Genomic DNA, 21,135 nt, shown 5'->3' with positions numbered 1-21,135 from the left:
TGGCAGATATGTGTCTTAATTCTGCAATCTCAGGGGTTGTGGCACTCAGAGCCTGAAAAATCAACCAGTGCTACCACACCACAACTCCACAAAGCGCTGACTAAAGGAGGCCTGTAATGGCTGTTGGGGAACCAGAGAAGCCAGATGTGTTTTGGCATTGAAAACTACTGCCGTCTCTCAGATAGGTTTTTTGCACAGGTGCCTTTCCTTTGAAAAGGCTCTTTATCATCTTTAGAAGATGAAAATCTACTTGGGAGGCTTAGGCAAGAGAATCGCTTAAGGGTGGCGCCTGTGGCTCAGTGAGTAGGGCGCAGGCCCCATATACCAAGGGTGGCAAGTTCAAACCCTGCCCCGGCCAAACTGCAACAAAAAAATAGCCAGGTGTTGTGGCAGGTGCCTGTAGTCCCAGCTGCTTGGGAGGCTGAGGCAAGAGAATCGCATAAGCCCAAGAGCTGGAGGTTGCTGTGAGCTGTGTGACGTCATGTCACTCTACCAAGGGGGATAAAGTAAGACTCTGTCTCTCCAAAAACAAAAAAAAAAAGAGAATCGCTTAAACCCAAGAGTTAGAGGTTGCTACCGAGGGCGACATAGTGAGACTCTGTCTCAAAAAAAAAGGAAAGAAGATTAAAATCTAATGCTAAGATGAATGGACTTCTAAGATCAGTTACCCTTTCAGTAAAGGAATAAAGTGAGTTCTGAAAGATTACAGGAAGGGCGTTTAACAATTTATATTTCATTTCCTGAAGCTGAACATTAAGTCATGTTTCTGGCTTTGTTAAAATGTTTCCAGAAGGAATATTGATTAAGCTGGATTTTCTGCCTTTTAAAACTCAAGTTTAAAGATATTTATTAACAAAGAATAATGACTACTTGGGAAGCTGAGGCAGAAGGATCCCGTGAGCCCAGGAGTTTGAGGTTGCACTGAGCTACAGTGATGACATCCCACTCTAACCCAGGTGATAAAGTAGGACCTTGTCTCAAAGAAACAAACAAAAACGGAAAATACCCAAACCCCAATCTCCCTATACTTAAAGCCAGAGAATAGGATCTGAGACATGCACACTCTTGTCATAAGTTAAATTTCATGGAAATATGTTCCTAGCTGTCCTACAATCCTGTATGTAAAGATGGAACAGGTGGTTGTAACTGCATTATAATCATTTTAGTAATGACTCCCTCTTACTAAGGAGAATCAGGGCTAGGTTTGCACAGTTGTCTGAATGAATACAGTGAGTCATATAGCTGCTGTTTGTTGTTTAGGCAAGCAAGACATCCAGCTGATGGACTAAACATTTCCATTCCATCCTGCTGTTTAGTTTTGTGACAAAATAACCACTTACGGGCTCAGTGCCCATAGCACAGTGGTTATGGCGCCAGACACATAACACCAAGGGTGGCGGGTTTGAGCCTGGCCCCAGCCAGTTAAACAATTGCAACAACAAAAAAAAAAAATAGTGGGCGTTGTGGCGGTTGCCTGTAGTCAAAGCTACTTGGGAGGCTGAGGCAAGAGACTTGCTTAAGCCCAAGAGTTTGAGGTTGCTGTGAGCTGTGACGCCACGGCACTATACCAACAGCGATAATAGTAAGACTCTGTCTCAAAAAAAAGAAAAATAGCCACTTACTCATTTCCTATATTATCATACATATAACTTCTCAGATCTCAATTTGCTGAGAGGACAGAGACTTAGCTAGGGTTACTATAGATCTAGATTTGCCTAGGTTCTGGTTTCACTTGTGCCAATTTAAGCAGCATTACTGCTTATTTCACCCTCCAAAGTGTACCAGTTTGGATGATGGTCACCCTTATTCCCTGTGTTAGGCATAGAGGAACCAAAAGAAAGAGCTACTAAGTAGAGTGATGCCAGGATCTGTGCTTCTAAATAATGTGCGTGTGTGTGTGTGTGTATTTTTTTTTTTTAAGACAGAGTCTCACTTTGTCACCCTGGGTAGAGTGCTGTGACATCACAGCTCAAAGCAACCTCCAGCTCTTGGGCTTAGGTGAAAATATGTTTTAAAAAAAAAAAAAGGCCAGGCATGGTGGCTCACGCCTATAGTCCCAGCGCTGTGGGAGGCCGAGGCGGGTGGATTGCCTGAGCTCAGAGGTTTCGAGACCAGTATGAGCAGCACTGAGCCAGAGTAAGACCCTGTCTCTACTAACATCAAAAGCAGCCAGACGTTGTGGTGGGCATCTGTAATCCCAGCTACTGGGGAGGCAAGGGGAAAGAGCATCACCAGAGGAAGAAGAAAATGAACAACAAAAAAAGAGTACTTCAAACAAAGAATGACCAAGCAAGCTGAAATTAAAAATTAAAAAAAAATTTTTTAAAAAGTGACTAATGAGTGTATAACAGTTTAATCCAAACAAGTTGCTAGAACTATAGAAAATAATAGGAGAGCTTTATTTTAAAAAAACTACAGTAAAAGCTCTGTAAGTTGGCCCAGTGTCTATAGCTCAAGTGGCTAAGGTGCCAATACATACACCTGAGCTGGCCAGTTCAAATCCAGCCCAGGCCTGCCAAACAACGACAACTACAACCAAAAAATAGCCGGGCATTGTGGCGGGCGCCTATAGTTCCAGCTACTTGGGAGGCTAAGGCAAGAGAATCACTTAACCCCAGGAGTTGGACATTGCTATGAGCTATGATGCCACAGCACTCTACCCAGGGCGAGAGCTTGAGGCTCTGTCTCAACAAAAAAAGAAAGAAAAAGTTGATCACCCAAGGGATGGTAATGAACTGGTCAACATACACAGGTGGTCAACATAAGAAACTAGGCCTACTGTACTGATATGTACAGTCTGTGAAAATTAGGTTAACTTAAAGAGGTGGTCAGTGTGGGGGAGTGGTCAAGTACAGAGGTTCTACTGTAGTTGTACCCTCTTATATTGTACTCACTATTTCTTAAATCTTGTACATTAAAAACCAATCATTGTATATTAACAGCCTATATTTTTCTGAATTAATTTAGATTTACAAGCCCTTTAATTATCTAATTTTTCTGATAGTTTTTAAATTCTTTACTGCTGTCAGCCTGTGGGAATAACATTTTTTATGAGGATAATTATTTTATTCCTCCCAGTTGTCTGGGAATAAAATTACAAGGTTATTCTGTTGTCATTAGTATGCATTTTTGCTGCTTTCACAAGCCCTAAGGGAAATTGCTTATTTATTGGGTCTACAGATTGTGAAAAGGACTTTATGCACATACAGTTTCAAAGCTGCGAGGAAGGAGAGACAGTAACTAACAGGAAGAGTGCCTGCTTCTAGTTCTACACTAGCTCACTGTGGAACCTCGGGCCTGTCTCTTATACCTCTCTGGGCCCTTTTCTCATCCATAACTTCAGGGGGCTAAAACATATTTTAGCAGCATTTATTCTCTAAAAGTAAAGATTACCGCAGAGTCCTCTCTACAAGTGAGAGAGAAGTCATAAGGAGCAATTGAATGTGCTGAGGAACTGCTTCAAGTTCTACATTTCCATGTGTTGGGCTGTTTATTTTTATTATTATTATTTTTTATTTCAAAGTATTATGAGGGTACAAATGTTTTCTGGTTACATGGATTGCTTTTGTAATGCTTGAGTGAGAGCTATCAGTGTGCCCATCACCCAGATAGTGTTTACTATACCATTTAAGTAGATTTTTGGCCATCCCTTCCTCCCTACTCCGTATGGTGGAACTTGTAACATGGATTCTATTGGCTTATGAAACTTGAATCATTATATAGTTAGACAAAACACAACATAAAAGTGGTTGAACAAAATCAGGGCATAAGGAAACTAAAGGTAGAAAAGAAAGATGCAATTAGGCCTGAGATTAGAAACAAAATGAGGGCTATAAGCACTGTCTCTTTGGGAATGTGTGTGTTATTAGGTATGTTTTCTTCATTTTTCTCTTTCTCCACTAAAAATTCTAAGCTATCCCTAGGTAAAAAGTAAGGCATCCCTTAGCCAGTGGGGATGTCTGCAAACACTTATTCTGCAGCAAAATCAACCTTGTTATAGTGTTCTTTCTTTGTTCTCTGAATATCATATCTGTCGACCACCCTGCAGCCACAAAAGAAAAAAAACCAGACTCCCTGCTTGAATTTGATGGCTACACTGAAGGTTAGTGTGGTTTCACAGGAAGAGTACTATATAACATTAATAGCCTGTGATCAGGTCTTAAAACAAGGGAATTTGTAGAAAGCACTTTGAGTAAATAAGTGCTGTTGGATTAGGTGGATTTTTACATTTAATGAAATTGCCAGATTATTTTTATGCCAATATTGAATATTTTGTCCAGGCTGGAGAGATGTAAATAATGGTAAAAGATTATGAAACAGATTTTAGTTCTTCAGAAATAGGGAAGGGGTTGAGCTTGTTTTGTATGATTTCTACATAACTTATTCTCAAATGTGTTACTTATTTTTTAGCACCCCAGATACTCGCCCAGCTGGTCTGGAGGAGGCTGATCAGCCGCCATTGCCTGGAGAACAAGGAATTAACCTGGACAGCTCAGGCCCTAAACTGCCAGAATTTTCAAACCGGCCACCAGGTGATAAAATGTTAGCTAAAGGTTATATATACTTGTCACCACATGTACAGCATTACAAATTCCTTCTTTTCAAGGAAACAGTAGTCTACTTTAGCTAACTAGTCTACTTTAGCAACTTAAAGTGTTTATTAGTATTTAGAAGCTATACTTTGATATTAAGTAAAAATTTCAAATGTAATTTCTAAAGCCTTATCTTACACATAACATACATACACATTCTGCTCAAATTTGTCTTCATTATTTTTAATCATCAAAATCAGACTGAAATGTGAAGTGCGTGCCTCTTTATTCTTGTCAATGTCAAGGTTCTAGTTGACATTAGAATGGAATAAGATTAAATGGAGAGATGTTTTCACTCTAATCCTGCTTGCCTGCCTTTCCTGCAGCCTTTTCTCCTGGGGCTTTGTCAAAGTAAAGAACTATCAGGTTTTAAAACAAGATGATCTTTTACATAGAAGTTTTATTATAAATCTTTAAAAAGATTTATAGAACATTTGTAAAAGAAGATTTAAATAATAAAAGAGACACTCGGGTGGCACCTGTGGCTCAAAGGAATAGGGCGCCAGCCCCATATGCTGCAGGTGGTGGGTTCAAACCCAGCCCCGGCCAAAAACTGCAAAAAATAAAATAAAATAAAACAAAATAAAAATAAAAGAGACACTCATGTGCCTACCACCCAGCTTCCATTTATAATAAATAGTAGCACTTCTGTTGAAACTCCCTGTGTTGTGCCCTTCTCTGATTATAAAATAATATTGTTCTTTAAATGTTGAAAAACTATGCTGACAATGGGAGAGCTCTGAAAATTCGTTTATTCCAGTCCAAGTATTATAGAACTAAGGCTATTTGCCACAATATGTCTAAACCTGGTTACTCTTGGCCTGAGCAGTGATTTGTATCTATGTTCCTCTGTGTCCCAGTTAAAGATGAACAGCCATTTACACTTAAGCCACTCTCCCCTTTGTGTACAAAGGGTTATGTTTTGTTTCTTCCTTGTTACTTATTCAAATTACTTTTTGAGATATAAATGAGACATTATCTTTATAATAAGCTTTAATCTTCTCTTTATATATTTTTTAAGTGAATTCAAACAAAACGTAAAAGTAAATCCCTCATGATATCAACACTTTGTGTTATTTATTACAGATTTTTCAGGCATCCCACACTTCCCATCAGTGAGTTGTAACAGCACAGTTGAGATTGGGAGGTCATTAGTCTTTGGAGAGTATGTCCAGAAAGCATTGTGAGCAGCAAGGCATCTTCTTCCCTCACATATACCTGAACTCTTATTGTTTGAATGCAAGGGGTCCTCACACGTTTATTGCCTCTTTTCTGTAAACTGGGGACCTATAGGCTGAATTTGGCCTATAATGGGTTTGAATTGCCCTACTGTGTCTTAAAACAAATAAAAACCTAAATTTAAATGCCTTTAGAAAGGGCATCTTCTCTGCACTTTAGCACTACTCAGGACTTCTGCTGTCTCATACCAGCCCACTTCTCTTCTTTACTACCTGCCTGGCCCCTTACGGCATATGACTTTGCATCCCTTGACTAATAAATTGGTTTTTGACTGTGTTACGGGTACTGTGTGTATCCTCTGCTATCCCTCTCAACCATGTGTCACATACTCCAATCTGTGTTATCACTAGTGCCCTTAGGACTGCTGCCTCTAGCTTCTGGACTCTGTAGCAGCTGTGTCCTTTAACTATTACTTTTGAGAGGCTGCTGGATTGTCTGTGCTGCCTTCTTTGGTATTTATGTGCTGTCTGGTGGGTTGAAAGGTAAAAGGCATCCACGTCATAGCCTGACATCCATGGGCTTTTGCAGAAATCACAAGTTTTTTAATGTGTGGACCCCAGACTAGATGTGAAAAATTAAAACCCACCGTGTTGGACTTTGTAGCTAAAAGGACGTGTGTTATTAGTTTTATAAATGTCAAGAAGATGCTTGGACTTAAAAAAAAAAAGAATTAAAAATTCTTCAGAACTGGATTCTGTACATTGTATTCATTGGTACCATGGAAATCATTGGCCAGAAGACATTAATTAGCGATTGGGCACAGAGTCTAACTCACAGTATTTGGTAGCTTTGTGAAAATTTTGAGTTGTCACTTATTCCAACTGCCAGAACTAATAGTTCTTATTTTCTCTCACCACCTTAAAATCTTTCTAATGCATTTTTCATGCAACAATGGAATAAGTCCAGTTTATAGACTTCTATCCCAACTAAATACCCATTTTTTCCCATTGTGCCGCCTTTCTTCTTGGTTTAAGTATATGCTTATCCTTTCTGATTGTATAAAGTTTTGGTTCTAAAATGCCAAGTAAAATCCTCACGAAAGAGAAAATCATTTGAGATGTTGCTTTTTGCATAACTGGAAGACATTGTCCCTCAGAGTTCTTTTCCCAAAATTATTTTTTATTCCTGAGGGCTACACACTTTGCATACTTAACTCTCTAATTGTGGATTCATAGAAAATATTTCTCCAAATAGAGGTTTGCATATAAAAGAATAAATATAAATTAATAGCCTTAAAACCTTAATGCCCTCATTTTACTTTCAGTATTTATTATCAGCTCTTACTATTTGTCACACTGACTTAGGTCTGAGAGTCAGTTTAATTCAGTTGGTTTCCCCAAAAGGATTAAGCCTGAAAGATGCAGCAAGTGGATGGAGCCAATGGATTGGAGTAATTTTACATCCCTCTTTCTTAAGGAACTGAGTCCTTTAATTTTATATTTTACTTCTGTTGAAAGAATAAAAAGGCTGTCTTCAATGCTGGTATTTTCAACAAAACTACATCTTTAAAAAGTTAATTCTATGCTAACAAATAGTGAATCCTAAATGCTTTACTTCATTTACAAATACAGTGAAATACTATGTCTACAAGAGACCTGAATGTTGGGTGGCCAGCTACTTGCTATTGATGGAGTTTTTCTCATTTCATCTGAGTGTTCAGCTGTTGTAGACTCAGCCATTTTCAGTACATAGCACAGAGTATCTACCAGACTCTTGGTACAATTATACCTGATTCAAACCCTGCACGTTGAGAAGCTCCAGGTTCTTGATGCTTTGCTTTTTGCTTCCTTAAGCTCCTTTGCTTATGTCAAATAATGAGGGGCTGCCCCCTGCCCCAGGAGTGGGCATGCCAGAGCTGTTTGTGCATAGTCTTCCACCTAGATGAGTATTGCTTGGCTGTACCCTAAAGAAAGCAAAGTTTTCTTGCTGAAAAATCTAACTTCCCTGATTTGGGGGGCTTGTTTTAGGTTATCCTTCTCAACCAGTTGAACAGAGGCCACTTCAGCAGATGCCCCCTCAACTCATGCAGCATGTGGCTCAGCCACCACAGCAGCAGCCACAGCCACAACTGCCTCAGCAGCAGCAGCAGCAGCCGCAGCCACCTCCCAGTCAGCCACAGTCACAGCAACAGCAGCAAATGATGATGATGCTCATGATGCAGCAGGATCCCAAATCAGTTAGGCTTCCAGTCTCCCAAAATGTCCACCCCCCCAGGGGACCCCTGAACCCAGACTCCCAGAGAACACCTTTGCCACAGAGTGGCAGTGTGCCTGTCATGGTCAGTTTGCAAGGACCTGCCTCTGTGCCACCATCACCTGATAAACAAAGAATGCCAATGCCTGTGAATACTCCTTTGGGAAGCAATTCAAGGAAAATGGTATACCCAGAGAACCCACAGAATCCTTCGAGTTCGCCGCTGGGAGAGTTGTCCTCACTCCCTGAAGCAAGTGGCAGTGAAGTACCATCCATCTCAGGAGGCTCAAATAACATGCCTTCACATTTAGTAGTCTCCCAGAATCAGTTAATGATCACAGGGCCAAAACCTGGACCATCACCCCTTTCAGCAACTCAAGGTGCAACTCCCCAGCAACCCCCTGTAAATTCCCTGCCCAGCTCTCATGGCCACCACTTTCCGAATGTGGCTGCTCCAACGCAGACGTCAAGGCCTAAAACACCAAACAGAGCAAGTCCTAGACCCTATTACCCTCAGACACCCAACAACCGACCTCCTAGCACAGAACCTTCAGAAATCAGTCTGTCACCAGAAAGACTCAATGCCTCCATAGCAGGACTCTTCCCACCTCAGATAAATATTCCTTTACCTCCTCGGCCAAGTTTAAACAGAGGCTTTGATCAACAGGGCCTAAATCCAACAACTTTGAAGGCCATTGGGCAAGCACCTTCAAATCTTACTATGAATTCTTCCAATTTTGCTGCCCCACAAACTCACAAATTAGATTCTGTGGTGGTGAATTCTGGAAAACAGTCTAATTCCGGAGTAGCAAAACGAGCTAGTCCAAGTAACAGTCGCAGGTCCAGTCCTGGATCCAGTAGGAAAACCACTCCAAGTCCTGGGAGGCAAAATTCAAAAGCCCCTAAACTGACTCTGGCCTCTCAAACAAATGCACCCCTGTTGCAGAATGTGGAGTTGTCGAGAAATGTATTGGTCAGTCCCACTCCTTTGGCCAATCCTTCTGCACCTGGGAGCTTTTCTAACAACAGTGGGCTAAATTCTCAGAATCCCACGGTGTCAGTGGCTGCAGTCGGGGGTGTTCTTGAGGATAACAAAGAGAGCTTGATTGTGCCTCAGGACAGTGACTGCCACAATTCCCAGGGCAGGAAGGAGCAGGTAAACATTGAGCTAAAAGCAGTCTCTGCCCAAGAAGTTAAAATGATTGTCCCGGAAGATCAGTCCAAAAAGGATGGGCCACCTTCAGATCCTAACAAACTTTCCAGTGTGGAAGACAATAAAAATTTGGTGTCTCCTGCTATGAGGGAAGCACCAACATCATTAAGTCAACTTCTTGACAATTCTGGAGCTCCTAATGTGACCATTAAACCCCCTGGACTTACAGATTTAGAAGTAACACCTCCGGTAGTTCCTGGAGAGGATCTCAAAAAAGCATCTGTCATTCCCACACTTCAGGATCCGTCTTCTTCTAAAGAACCCTCCAATTCCCTAAACTTACCTCACAGTAACGAGCCATGTTCAACCCTTGTGCATCCAGAATTGAGTGAAGTCGGTTCTAATGTTGCACCAAGCATCCCTTCTGTAATATCAAGACCTGTCAGCTCTTCCTCCATTTCCACTCCCTTGCCTCCAAATCAAATAACTGTATTTGTCACTTCTAATCCCATCACAACTTCAGCTAACACATCAGCAGCTCTGCCAACTCACTTGCAGTCTGCATTGATGTCAACAGTTGTCACAATGCCCAACGTGGGTAGCAAAGTTATGGGTTCTGAGGGACAGTCAGCTGCTCAGTCTAATGCCAGGCCTCAGTTCATTACCCCTGTCTTTATCAATTCATCCTCAATAATTCAGGTTATGAAAGGATCACAGCCAAGCACAATTCCTGCAGCCCCACTGACAACCAACTCTGGCCTGATGCCTCCCTCTGTTGCAGTCGTTGGCCCTTTACACATACCTCAGAACATAAAATTTTCTTCTGCTCCTGTACCACCCAGTGCCCCCTCCAGTAGTCCTGCTCCAAACATGCAGACAGGTCGACCTTTGGTCCTTAACTCACGAGCCACCCCTGTTCAACTTCCTTCCCCACCTTGTACATCTTCTCCAGTTGTCCCTCCTCATCCCCCTGTCCAGCAGGTGAAAGAATTAAATCCAGATGAGGGAAGTCCTCAGGTGAGCACCTCAGCAGATCAGAGCACTCTCCCCTCTTCACAGTCAACCACAATGGTTTCCCCCCTTTTGACCAATAATAGTCCAGGTTCTTCTGGTAACCGGCGAAGCCCCGTCTCCTCTAGTAAGGGCAAAGGAAAAGTGGACAAAATTGGCCAGATTTTGCTGACGAAAGCGTGTAAGAAAGTTACAGGCACTCTCGAGAAAGGGGAAGAGCAATATGGTGCAGATGGAGAGACTGAAAGCCAAGGACTAGAGACCACAGCTCCAGGTCTCGTGGGCACAGAGCAGTTATCCACAGAGCTGGACAGTAAAACCCCAACGCCCCCAGCACCTGCTCTGCTAAAAATGACCTCTAGCCCTGTGGGCCTGGGCTCCACCTCAGCAGGACCCAGCTTACCTGGCGGTGCCCTCCCTACCAGTGTACGCTCAATAGTAACCACTCTGGTACCCTCCGAGCTCATCTCTGCGGCACCAACCACAAAAAGCAATCATGGTGGCATAGCATCTGAGCCACTTGCGGGTGGCCTAGTGGAGGAGAAGGTGGGATCCCATCCAGAGCTTCTACCCAGCATAGGTATGTACTTGGGGCTTCAACATCTTCTTCTGTCAGTTTTTTGGTGACCTATCTCACAAGAGAAAGCGTAACTCCTTTCTACTTGGAGGAGGAATGGGTAAATGGCAATAGTGATAGTTTTATTTATTGAAAGTACATTAGAAAATATAGTTTTAAATTCCATGTTAAGTTTACATTTATTGATGTGGTTCTCAGCTCCTAAAATGACCTTTCATTTATATAAAAGTTTTTCAATTTACAAGGAAGCTGTTTTACATATATTATCTTACATCATCTTTATACCAACTATGTCAGGTATTCTTAACCCCATCCTATAGGTGAGAAGATTAAAACTCAGAGAAGTTGAGTATTTGTTCACAGCCAGGGGTGGGGAACATGGCTGTGGCACACGTGGCCTTCTAGGTCCATAAGTGCAGCCTTTTGACTGAATCCAAATTTTACAGAACAAATCCTCTTTTTAAAAAGAGTATAATAGGGTGGTGCCCGTGGATCAGTGAGTAGGGCACCGGCCCCATATGCCGAGGGTGGTGGGTTCAAACCCAGCCCCAGCCAAACTGCAACAAAAAAATAGCCAGGTGTTGTGGCAGGAGCCTGTAGTCCCAGCTGCTTGGGAGGTTGAGGCAAGAGAATCAATCGCATAAGCCCAAGAGTTAGAGGTTGCTGTGAGCCGTGTGAAGTCATGGCACTCTACCTGAGGATGGTACAGTGAGACTCTGTCTCTACAAAGAAAAAAAAAAAAAGTATAACAGAAGGCAGCACCTGTGACTCAAAGGAGTAGGGCACCGGCCCCATGTGCCAGAGGTGGCGGGTTCAAACCCAGCCCTAGCCAAAAAACTGCCAAAAAAAAAAAGTGTAACAAAGAAAGATGAAGCTTTTCTTGCCTCCATTGGTGCTTTAAAAAGAACAATCTTGTGATCTGAAGAGCGCAGGTTCCCTTGTGAACCTCTATTTTGACACTGTACCTTAAGTGTAAACAGCAGCTTCTGCAGATTATCCTTGCTGTGACGAAGATTTGCTTGCTACGGTTTCAGAGCCGGGTTCTCATACGCCTATCTCATTGTATTCTTAACTCAGAGACTATTCCCTTTTTGTCTAGTCTACTCCAGAGGAGAACTTCCCAAACACTAGGTTTCATGGTATTATATACAGGAGGAACAAAGTGGCTAAGAGTCAGATAGGCTTGTGTTTGTATCACAGCACCAGCATTTACCAGCTATCTAGGCTTTGTCCAGTTACTTCACCACTCTAAACTTCAGTTTCCTCCTTTGTAATGTGGGAACAATAATTCTAAGACTTCAATAAGATAGTGCATATAACATGCTTAGCACAGGGGCCTGGAATATAATAATTATTCAGTAAGTCATTTAAAATTTGTTATTGCCAGTTTCTTATTGATACAATATCTTTGTAAATTGGTCTGTTCATTCATGTAGATATGCTTCATGCTATTTCCTATCCAGGCGGGCTAATGATGGAAGAACAGGTGTCCTTATGCCTCCTGTCTTTCCCTTCCCTCCCCACCATGTTCTTTCTCCTGTGAGTCATAAGTGGTACAGAAGCTCTATTTCCCTAGAGTGGAATCAGCCACACACTGGTAGAGCGGGGAAGGACCTTTACGATATCCTAGGCTGGTCAATAAGTGCCTATCTTATTTATGCAACTAAAATGTTTCAAGTGCCTACCACTGAGTGGTAAGCCCTCAGAAGGAGGGGAAGAGAGAACACAAGATTCAGGGTAAAATCAGAGTTCAAATTTTAGCTCACTTGGTTACCAGTTGCAGTTGAACTTAAGTTCTTTAACTTTCTGCTAAGCCATGTACTTCACCTATAAAATGGAGATTGTAATTCCTACCTCCCAGAATTTATATATAAGGGTTCAGTGAGAGGACTTAATGTCAGGTGGCCAGCATGCTGCTTCACATAGAGCTTTGGAAAGGTAAATTCCCTTTCTCTCTTGACTCTACACTTCAGTGTTAGAGAGGAAGAGAGGGAAAAGGCCTTCAAGTTTACTTCCCCTACAGGAGACAAAGATTTCAGAAAGCTAGTTCTATGTTTCTGATCCTAGTTCTGTTAATGTAGGTGAACCCTAAGAATTTAAAAGAAACCTACAATGAATTATATATCATTTACTATTAAATATTTCCATTTCTATTACTTTCAACAATTTTTTCCCTTTGATACCAAGAGAAAAATGATGAAGTGATTAGAAATTATTTTTGTCTGGATCATATACTACAAAAATGGCTGAGCCTTGGGAGATGAATCAGCAGCTGGGAAAAGTTTCCAGTTTTACTTAAGGCCACTCGTTTTGCTTATAGTGATTGATTCTCTATTCTTTTTTAAGGGCCTTCTGTGCTTTTACCTTGCAAATATGAGAAACCAATTCTGAAGTTAAAGGTAGAAGTAAAGATACAGTTTTATCAAATAAGCATCCAAAATAAATTCCTAAACACAGATGCATTATTGACTGCATTACTAAACAGGAAGAGAGATCTATAGAATTCATAGTTTCCACAAAAGGGTAAAAATTACTATTGAGAGTTTATCTAGGATTTTAGACTATAGTGTCAAAATGGGAGTGTCAAATGGGATAAGGCCAAATGGGCCTTAAGTGACTGTGGCATATCTGTGCCTTTAATCTTAACTATATCATCCAGGAAGGTTTTGTCTAAAACCTTATATTCTATTCCATTCCTCAAGGGCCCAAGTTATCTGTGTCCTTCGAAGCCTAATTCTGATATTTCTCGCTTTAATGTGCTGTCAGATTTTTCTGCCTAGAATTGATCTCCCTTCTTGGGACTTCTGTAGCACTCGATACTGTATGTCTCCTTCATGTGACAGCACAGTGCACTCCAGTGTACCACATGTATGTGATTATCTTTAATACTGGGCTGAGTTCCTGATGTGCAGGAAGGATATAATTTGGTCTCTAAGAGTACCTGGCATAGTGCCTCACCCCTAGTAAGTCTTTGTAACGATTTGTTAGATAAGTAAATAACATGTCAAATTGAATTATTTATTAAGTATAAATTGAATATTTGCTTTATGCCAATTACTCTTGCTAGGTGCTGTAGAAAAGTACAAAATTTGGGAAATTGGGGCCAGGAGTTTGACACCAGCTTAGCAAACATAGTGAGACCTCATCTCTACAAAAAATAAAGTAGCTGGGTGTGTGGTGGCGAATGCCTGTAGGCCTAATTACTCAGAAAGCTAAAGTGAGAGGATCACTTGAGCTCAGGATTATAAGGCTGTGGTGAGCTACGATCATGCCACTGCATTCCACCCTAGGTGACAGAATGGGACCCTGTGTCTAAAAAAAAAAAAAAGAAAAGTATAAAATATAGACTATAAGGAGTGTAGTCTTTATAGAGATGGGATTTTTTAAATGCCAAGGTTAATGGTATAATTGTATAGGTGGGTTAGATTGCCCACTAAGATATGCTTTTGGGTTTTTAGAATAGTGTCGTGACCTGACCTCAAGAAGTAAAAAATATGGGTGCCACTGTTTTGGTGGCCATCTCTTTCCCTGATCTTTGTACATACAAAAAGGAAAAATAGGCCGGGCACAGTGGCTCACACCTGTAATCATAGCGCTTTGAGAGGCGGAGATGGGTAGATTGCATTAGCTCAGAAGTTCCAAACCAGCCTGCATAAGAGGGAAACCCCATCTCTATTAAAAAAAAAAAAAAAAAAAAGGGTGGCGCCTGTGGCTCAGTCGGTAAGGCGCCGGCCCCATATACCAAGGGTGGTGGGTTCAAACCCGGCCCCGGCCAAACTGCAACCAAAAAATAGCCGGGCGTTGTGGTGGGTGCCTGTAGTCCCAGCTACTCGGGAGGCTGAGGCAAGAGAATCGCTTAAGCCCAGGAGTTGGAGGTTGCTGTGAGCTGTGTGAGGCCACGGCACTCTACCGAGGGCCATAAAGTGAGACTTTGTCTCTACAAAAAAAAAAAAAAAAATAGCCAAGTTCTGGGCAGTACCTGTAGCTCAGTGGGTAGGGGGCTGGCTGGGCCAGCTAAGACTACAATGACAACTGCAACAACAGCAAAAAAAAATAGCTGGGTGTTGTGGTGGGCCTCTGTAGTCCCAGCTACTTGGGAGGCTGAACCATGAGAATCGCTTAGGCCCAGGAGTTTGAGGTTGCTATGGGCTGTTACAACAGCTTGAGACTCTGTCTCAAAAAAAAAAAAAAAAAGCCAGGCCTTGTGGTGGGTGCCTATAGTCCCAGCTACTTGGGAGGCTGAGACCAGAGAATCACTTGAGCCCAGGAGTTTGAGGTTGCTGTGAGCTGTAACAACACGTGTACTCTACTGAGAGCAACATAGTGAGACTCCTGTCTCAAAAAAAAAAAAAAAGGAAAAACACATATTCCTGTGTGATAGTCTCTGTTACTGAGTGTTTCAGCAGTTCATCTTTTAAGTGAGTTTTAAAATGTCCTTCTAATTTCAAGGCCAACTTTAAGTACTGCCCTCTAGGAATGTGTTATTTCAGCAGTTACTTAGCCCTTGATTCAGTTAATGCTTTCTGTTTCCTTCAGAAAACAAAGTAAAAGGCCTGTAATTGTTTTTCTTGCCTTAGCTCCTTCACAGAATTTAGTCCCAAAGGAAACTCCAGCTACAGCACTGCAGGGGTCTGTTGCCAGACCAGGTAAGGTGCACTTTGTGAACACATCTTGGAGTGGGCTGGGTTATATGTACAGGAACTACTGCTATCTTCAGCATCATGTTTGTTCTCATGGCAGGAGGTAGCTGTAAGTATCCTATCGATTTGTTTCAGAGCCAACTTCAGTTGAGTGGCAAAGCTTATACAGTACTACTTGAGGCTATTTTCCCCTCACCAGCTTGCTGTCTTTCTTTCTTTATTTTTTTGGCTTGAACCTAGCTTGCTGTCTTTCCTATACATGCATCATGTCAGCCAAGGAACTCAAGAAGGGCATCTTAGTGCCCATGATCTGTCTGCCACTCAGCCATGAGTTTCCATTGCAAGTTTTCCCTGTTCCATGACCCTGGCACCCATAGCTGGCATGTGGTGACTTACTGGGGCATCAGACATCCGTGGAATAAGATAGTAATAGCGTTATCATGACAAAAGTAGAGTCTTGTTCAGAGAACCTCTGCTATAGTGAGGTAGCCATTCCTTCAGGGAGACAGAGTCATTTCAATCATCTCTGGATGGCATTAAGTTTCACTCCATTACCAGCATTGTAAATAGCACTAGGAATGGTGTTTCTGGAAATTGGAGTCCATAGTAATCTGACAAATAACTGCTGTAGGATGCAGGGTCAACTCTGAAGGCATTAGGATCTTGATAGTAGTAACAGCACTTGTTCTGCCTTCACAGATTGGGCTGCTGAGCCAGATAAATGCCATATATACGTTACACTTTAGTCTTTTTTTTTTTTTTTTGTTACTGTAGGTCATTAAGGGGTACAAAAATAGGAAGTATGGCTGGTTCCCACAAGAAGGTGAGAATCTCGTTAAAATTCACACACTTGACAAAAATTATTAAGAAAAAATAATACAACTAAGTTTAATTTTGTGAGTCTAAGCCAGGAAAAGTAAAGTTGTGATTATTTTATAACTTGCTTTTAGGGAACTATATTCTGTATGATGGATAGGACATTCTGCTTTACATTTTTTAGATAAAATCAGGCCATTGAAAAGAATTTTTGACCAAAAACCATTTCAGCCAGCCAGACTGCTTCTTTGCTACAAACTGCCCATGTGATACCTGACATTATGCTGGACATTTGTGAAGGGTTAGAATGGAACAAATTACTCAGAGAAAATAAAACTCATTTTCGATGAGAAAAAGAGCAGCAACTAGAGGCCCGGCGCTAGTAGCTCAGGGGCTAGGGAGCCAGCCACATACACCAGAGCTGGCAGGTTCGAATCCAGCCTGGGCCTGCCAAACAACAATGACAACTACAACCAAAAAATAGCTGGGCATTGTGGCAGGCGCCTGTAGTCCCAGCTACTTGGGTAGGCTGAGGCAAGAGAATCTTTTAAGCCCAAGGGTTGGAGGTTGCTGTGAGCTGTGATGGCACAGCACTCTACCAAGGGTGATGTGATGAAACTCTGTCTCAAAAAAAAAAAAAGAAAAATAAGGCAGCTAACAGGGGAAAGGAATTCCATTTCCTGCCCCAACTCTTTATTTCAGAAAATGGGCTTTACTCTTTTTTTCCCCCTTTTCAGAGTAAATTGGCTAAAGAATACTGGTCCTTTTAAAAATTTGATGTAATTTTGACTTAAAAGTTTTAAGTCTTTTTAAAATATCCCCAGAGCCACCGGTTGCCTTCGTCAGACCCCTGGTCTCCACTTGTATGAATTAGCAGTGATAGTGTTACAGTTCTTAAAAGCATCAAATTTTGTCTTTTTTCAAAAGAGCGAACTATTCAAGGTATCACCTCTTTACACTTGAGCCATTTTTAAGCACATATTTATTACCTGAGTCTATGTGCTTTAGCCAAGCCAGCAAGGTTGCAGAGACTTAGGGATTTGGTATCTGTTTCTTGTGGAGGGGTTTCCAGATTCTGTGGGTTAAATACACAGCACTAACTAGTAAATGAAAAACAGGGATTCACTTCTACCATCATCTTGCCTACTCACGTGAATGGCTGCATCAACATAATCATTATAGTGATAATGTTAATAGCTAATGTTGAGCTATCACTAAGTGCCAGGTGCTGTAGTATATATATGCGTTATTTCATTTAATCTTCTCAACTTTGAAGTGGGTAAAGTGTTTATTTCCATTTTCTCAGATAAGCCAGTTTAGTACAGAGCAGTCAAGTAATAACATAGCTAATCAGTAATTTGATATAAGCACTCTGACTTCATTACCTTCAAAGTTACCACGTAATCAGTAGGTTGGGTTAGACAAGTATACTGAGTATGAAAGGCTGAATTCCCTAAAGGAGGAACAGGTGCAAGGCTTGTGGGGTAGGTTGTCAGAGGCAGGAGAAATCACTACTATGTGGTATGAGGTCTGACAGTTAAGTTTGTGAACTTGGCCACCATGCACTTACATTAGCAGCACTGTACAAACAGCTGAGTAAGGTATCATAACCTAGGTATATCAGTGTCTTGGTGGCATTCATTTTTGTTGTTGCATGTTTTTATGTGCCGTAGTGAGAATGTTTGAGTTGAATTAGAGCAACGAATAAACAGTAAAGTTCTTGTTAAACTTGGCGAGAGTGAAAGTAAAATCAGGGACATGTAGTCCAAGTTAATGGAGATAATGCCATGAAGAAAACAGCAGTGTACAAGTGGATTAAACATTTGTCTGAGTGGAGAGAACTTGTCACTGATGAAAAAGGTCAGGGCAGCCAGTAACAAGCAGAACTGACAAAAACATTGCAAAATGTTATCAAGTTGTGTGTCAAAATCATCGGCTGACTCTGAGAAGTATAACAAACCAAGTAAACATCTATAGAGAAACAGGAAAATCTCAACTGAAAATCTTGGCATGAAAAAGGTATGTGCAGGCTCGGTGCCTGTGGGTTAAGCAAGGTGCCAGCCACATACACCTGGCAGGTTTGAATCCAGCCTGGGCCCACCAAACAATGATGGCTGCAACCAAAAAAAATAACTGGGTGTTGTGGTGGGTGCCTGTAGTCCCAGCTACTTGGGAGGTGGAGGCAGGAGAATCTCTTGAGCCCAGGAGTTGGAGGTTGCTGTGAACTGTGATGCCATGGCACTGTACCCAGGGTGAGAGCTTGAAACTTTGTCTCAAAAAAAAAAAAAAGGTATGTGCAAATATGGTCCCAAAAGAGCTCACCAATGAACAAAAGCATCAGTTCACATGGGACTGTCTGTGAAGGAATTTTTAGCCAGTAAACAAATTGTATTGGAACATCCTCTCTACTAACCTGATCTGGCTCCTAATGACTTTTTTCTTATACCTGAAGATAAAGGAAATATTGAAAGGAAGACATTTTTGATGACATTCAGGACATCAAGGGTAGTAGACAACAGCTTCAATGGTTATTCCAGAAGAAAAGTTCCAAAATTGCTTTGAATGGTAGACTAGGCACTAGCATTGGTACATAGCTTCCCAAGGGAAGTACTTCGAAGGTAACCATAGTGGTAAGGTAACCATTCAGCAATGAGGTATGGAGCACATTTTCTAGGATGAGTTTGTGAATTTAATTGTCAGACCCTATATATCAGAGAAGAGCTTTAGGAAAAGATGGACCTACTTAAAGGCATGTAATTAAGGAAGTAGATATTTTCTTGCTGGTGCTGAGAAAGAATGCTTGGTACTCATTGCTGCAAAACCCTGGTAGGCAGATAAGAGAATTTCTTTTCTTAAAGGGCATTGCTGGAAGATTGAGAAAGAGAGGAATATAATAGGGTCGGGAGGCGATATCTGTAAGCAAAGCATTATGCCTTCTAAAACTCAGGAAGACCTTTGGGGGAGAATGTACCCTTAATACATGTTAAGACATATTTGAAGATTGGTATCTTTTTCTTTAAAAGTGCCAAGAAGGTGGAGATATTTTAAGAATGAAAATAATCTCTTTTACATGAGAGGAAGAGGCTCATTTTACTAACCTAGTTGTAGCTAGTTGAAATATGAACTAGGCAGTATGAATTTAGTTCTACTGATCCAAACAGGATTATTTCCCAGTGTGGAGTAGAAATAAAAATAGAACCAAGTAAGTGTCTTATGTCTCAGACAAACTAAGTTAGTCTGTGTCAGCTTTGTCTCCATACCATGTAGGGTGAGAATCTTGCTGCTGGGCAAAGAGACACATTAGCCTGAATAGGGGCATTCAGAATTCTCGTGGACACCTAGCTTCTCCCTGTGGCAGTTTCCACATCTCATTTCTGTCCTTTCTATTTTTTATAGAACTCGAGGCAAATGCTGCCATAGTCTCTGGACAAAGGTAAGATGATCATTTCTGCAGACTTAGCATGAATACAGCATAAACCTCTTTGAAGAATATCAGCTTTCTCAATCTTGTACTTTTCCTCCACTCCTGCACCATTCTGTTTTTACTGCTAACGTAGAAAACTGTCATGAGTCCTAATCCTTCAGAGGTAACATTGCTCTTAAAACTTGGTGCCTAAATTTCTACCTCTTATGGTCATGTTGAGAACTAAATGAGAAAAAAAAAAAAAGAAAACTAAATGAGAGAACATGCTCAGCACTCAGGATAGTGAGGAAATAGTAAATATTCAATATACAAGAGCTGTTATTATCACTGACAATAATAGTCTTTGCAAATTCTTCTAAAGTATACCTGTTTGGCTGGGCACATTGGCCCACACCTGTAATCCTAGCCCTCTGAGAGGCTGAGGCTGGTAGATTGCTTGAGCTCACCAGTTCGAGACTAGCCTGAGCAAGAGTGAGACACCGTCTCTAAAAAACTACTCAGGCGTTGTGGCAAGCGCCTGTAGTCCCAACTGCTTGTGAGGCTGAGACTCTGTCTCAAAAAATAAATAAATGAAGTTTAGCTGTTTGATCCTCAAGATGAAAAAGAAAGAAAGCCATACATTTTTTCTGTTACACTGTGCTGCCCCACATAGCTTAACAAATACATCTGTGGCTTCATCATCATTAGCCCCATGGTGAGGAGTATTAGCGTTTTCCAAAAGTCATCCCTTTTTGATTGTAGGAATGCACTATATAACATTTTAAAGAATGTCTCCCATTTGTACAGCAACTTAGTTTATATAACAAACACCTTCACAATATTTTTCTCATTTAATCTTCTTACCAGTACTGTGGGGAGGTAATAATAGCCAACATTTATTTGAATGCTATTCCATGTTATTCATTTGGTTTCAAGCTCCCTAGATGTATTATCACATTTAATTTTCATAATATCTGAGTTGGGCCCTTTGGCACATGCCTATAGTCCCAGCTACTTGAGAGGCTGAAGCGAGAAAATTGCCAGGAGTTCAAGACTAGAGTGTGGTATGATTATACCTGTTAATAGCCACTATACCCCAGCCGGGCAACATAGCAAGCAAGACCCCATCTTTGAAAAAATGTTAATTTTCACAGTGTCTATTAGGGAAGTAAATCTATCTTATAGATAAGGACTCTAAAGCTCAGAGAAGTTAACTAAATAGGTCAAAGTCAGATTTAGTAAATAGTAAAGCTGAGATCCAAACCTAGGCCTTCTGACTCCAGAGCCCTCACATTTAACATATGTATTACAGCAGACAAGATGGGGATTTATAGATTATAGAAGCATAGAGAGAGCTAAATATCGTGGCCAATAAAAACATAGCAAAGATTTGATTCTTGTTCATCTGATTCTAAATTCATTGCTACTCCTATTATACCACTCTGCCAGTCTAGTTTTATTTGTATTGGGCTAATATTTGAATGCATTTCCATTTCTCAAACATATAACAA

The 21,135-nt window shown here is 41.2% G+C and overlaps 1 protein-coding gene across 7 annotated transcripts in view; it reads left to right on the top strand.

The window, feature by feature from the left end:
• Nucleotides 1–21,135, top strand: part of NCOA6 (nuclear receptor coactivator 6) — a 136,728-nt gene that overhangs the window by 100,139 nt on the left and 15,454 nt on the right. For all 7 annotated transcript variants that reach the window (XM_053573472.1, XM_053573468.1, XM_053573471.1 and 4 more), the window contains 4 exons: nt 4,411–4,532; nt 7,799–10,768; nt 15,343–15,411; nt 19,618–19,654. In XM_053573472.1, the coding sequence (XP_053429447.1) occupies nt 4,411–4,532; nt 7,799–10,768; nt 15,343–15,411; nt 19,618–19,654 (3,198 nt within the window). The remainder of the gene's footprint in view (nt 1–4,410; nt 4,533–7,798; nt 10,769–15,342; nt 15,412–19,617; nt 19,655–21,135) is intronic.

The sequence above is a fragment of the Nycticebus coucang genome, chromosome 21, assembly GCF_027406575.1.
Source record: "Nycticebus coucang isolate mNycCou1 chromosome 21, mNycCou1.pri, whole genome shotgun sequence".
NCBI lineage: Eukaryota > Metazoa > Chordata > Mammalia > Primates > Lorisidae > Nycticebus > Nycticebus coucang.
Note: the sequence above shows the minus strand (reverse complement) of the source record. Positions and strands in the feature narration are given on the sequence as shown.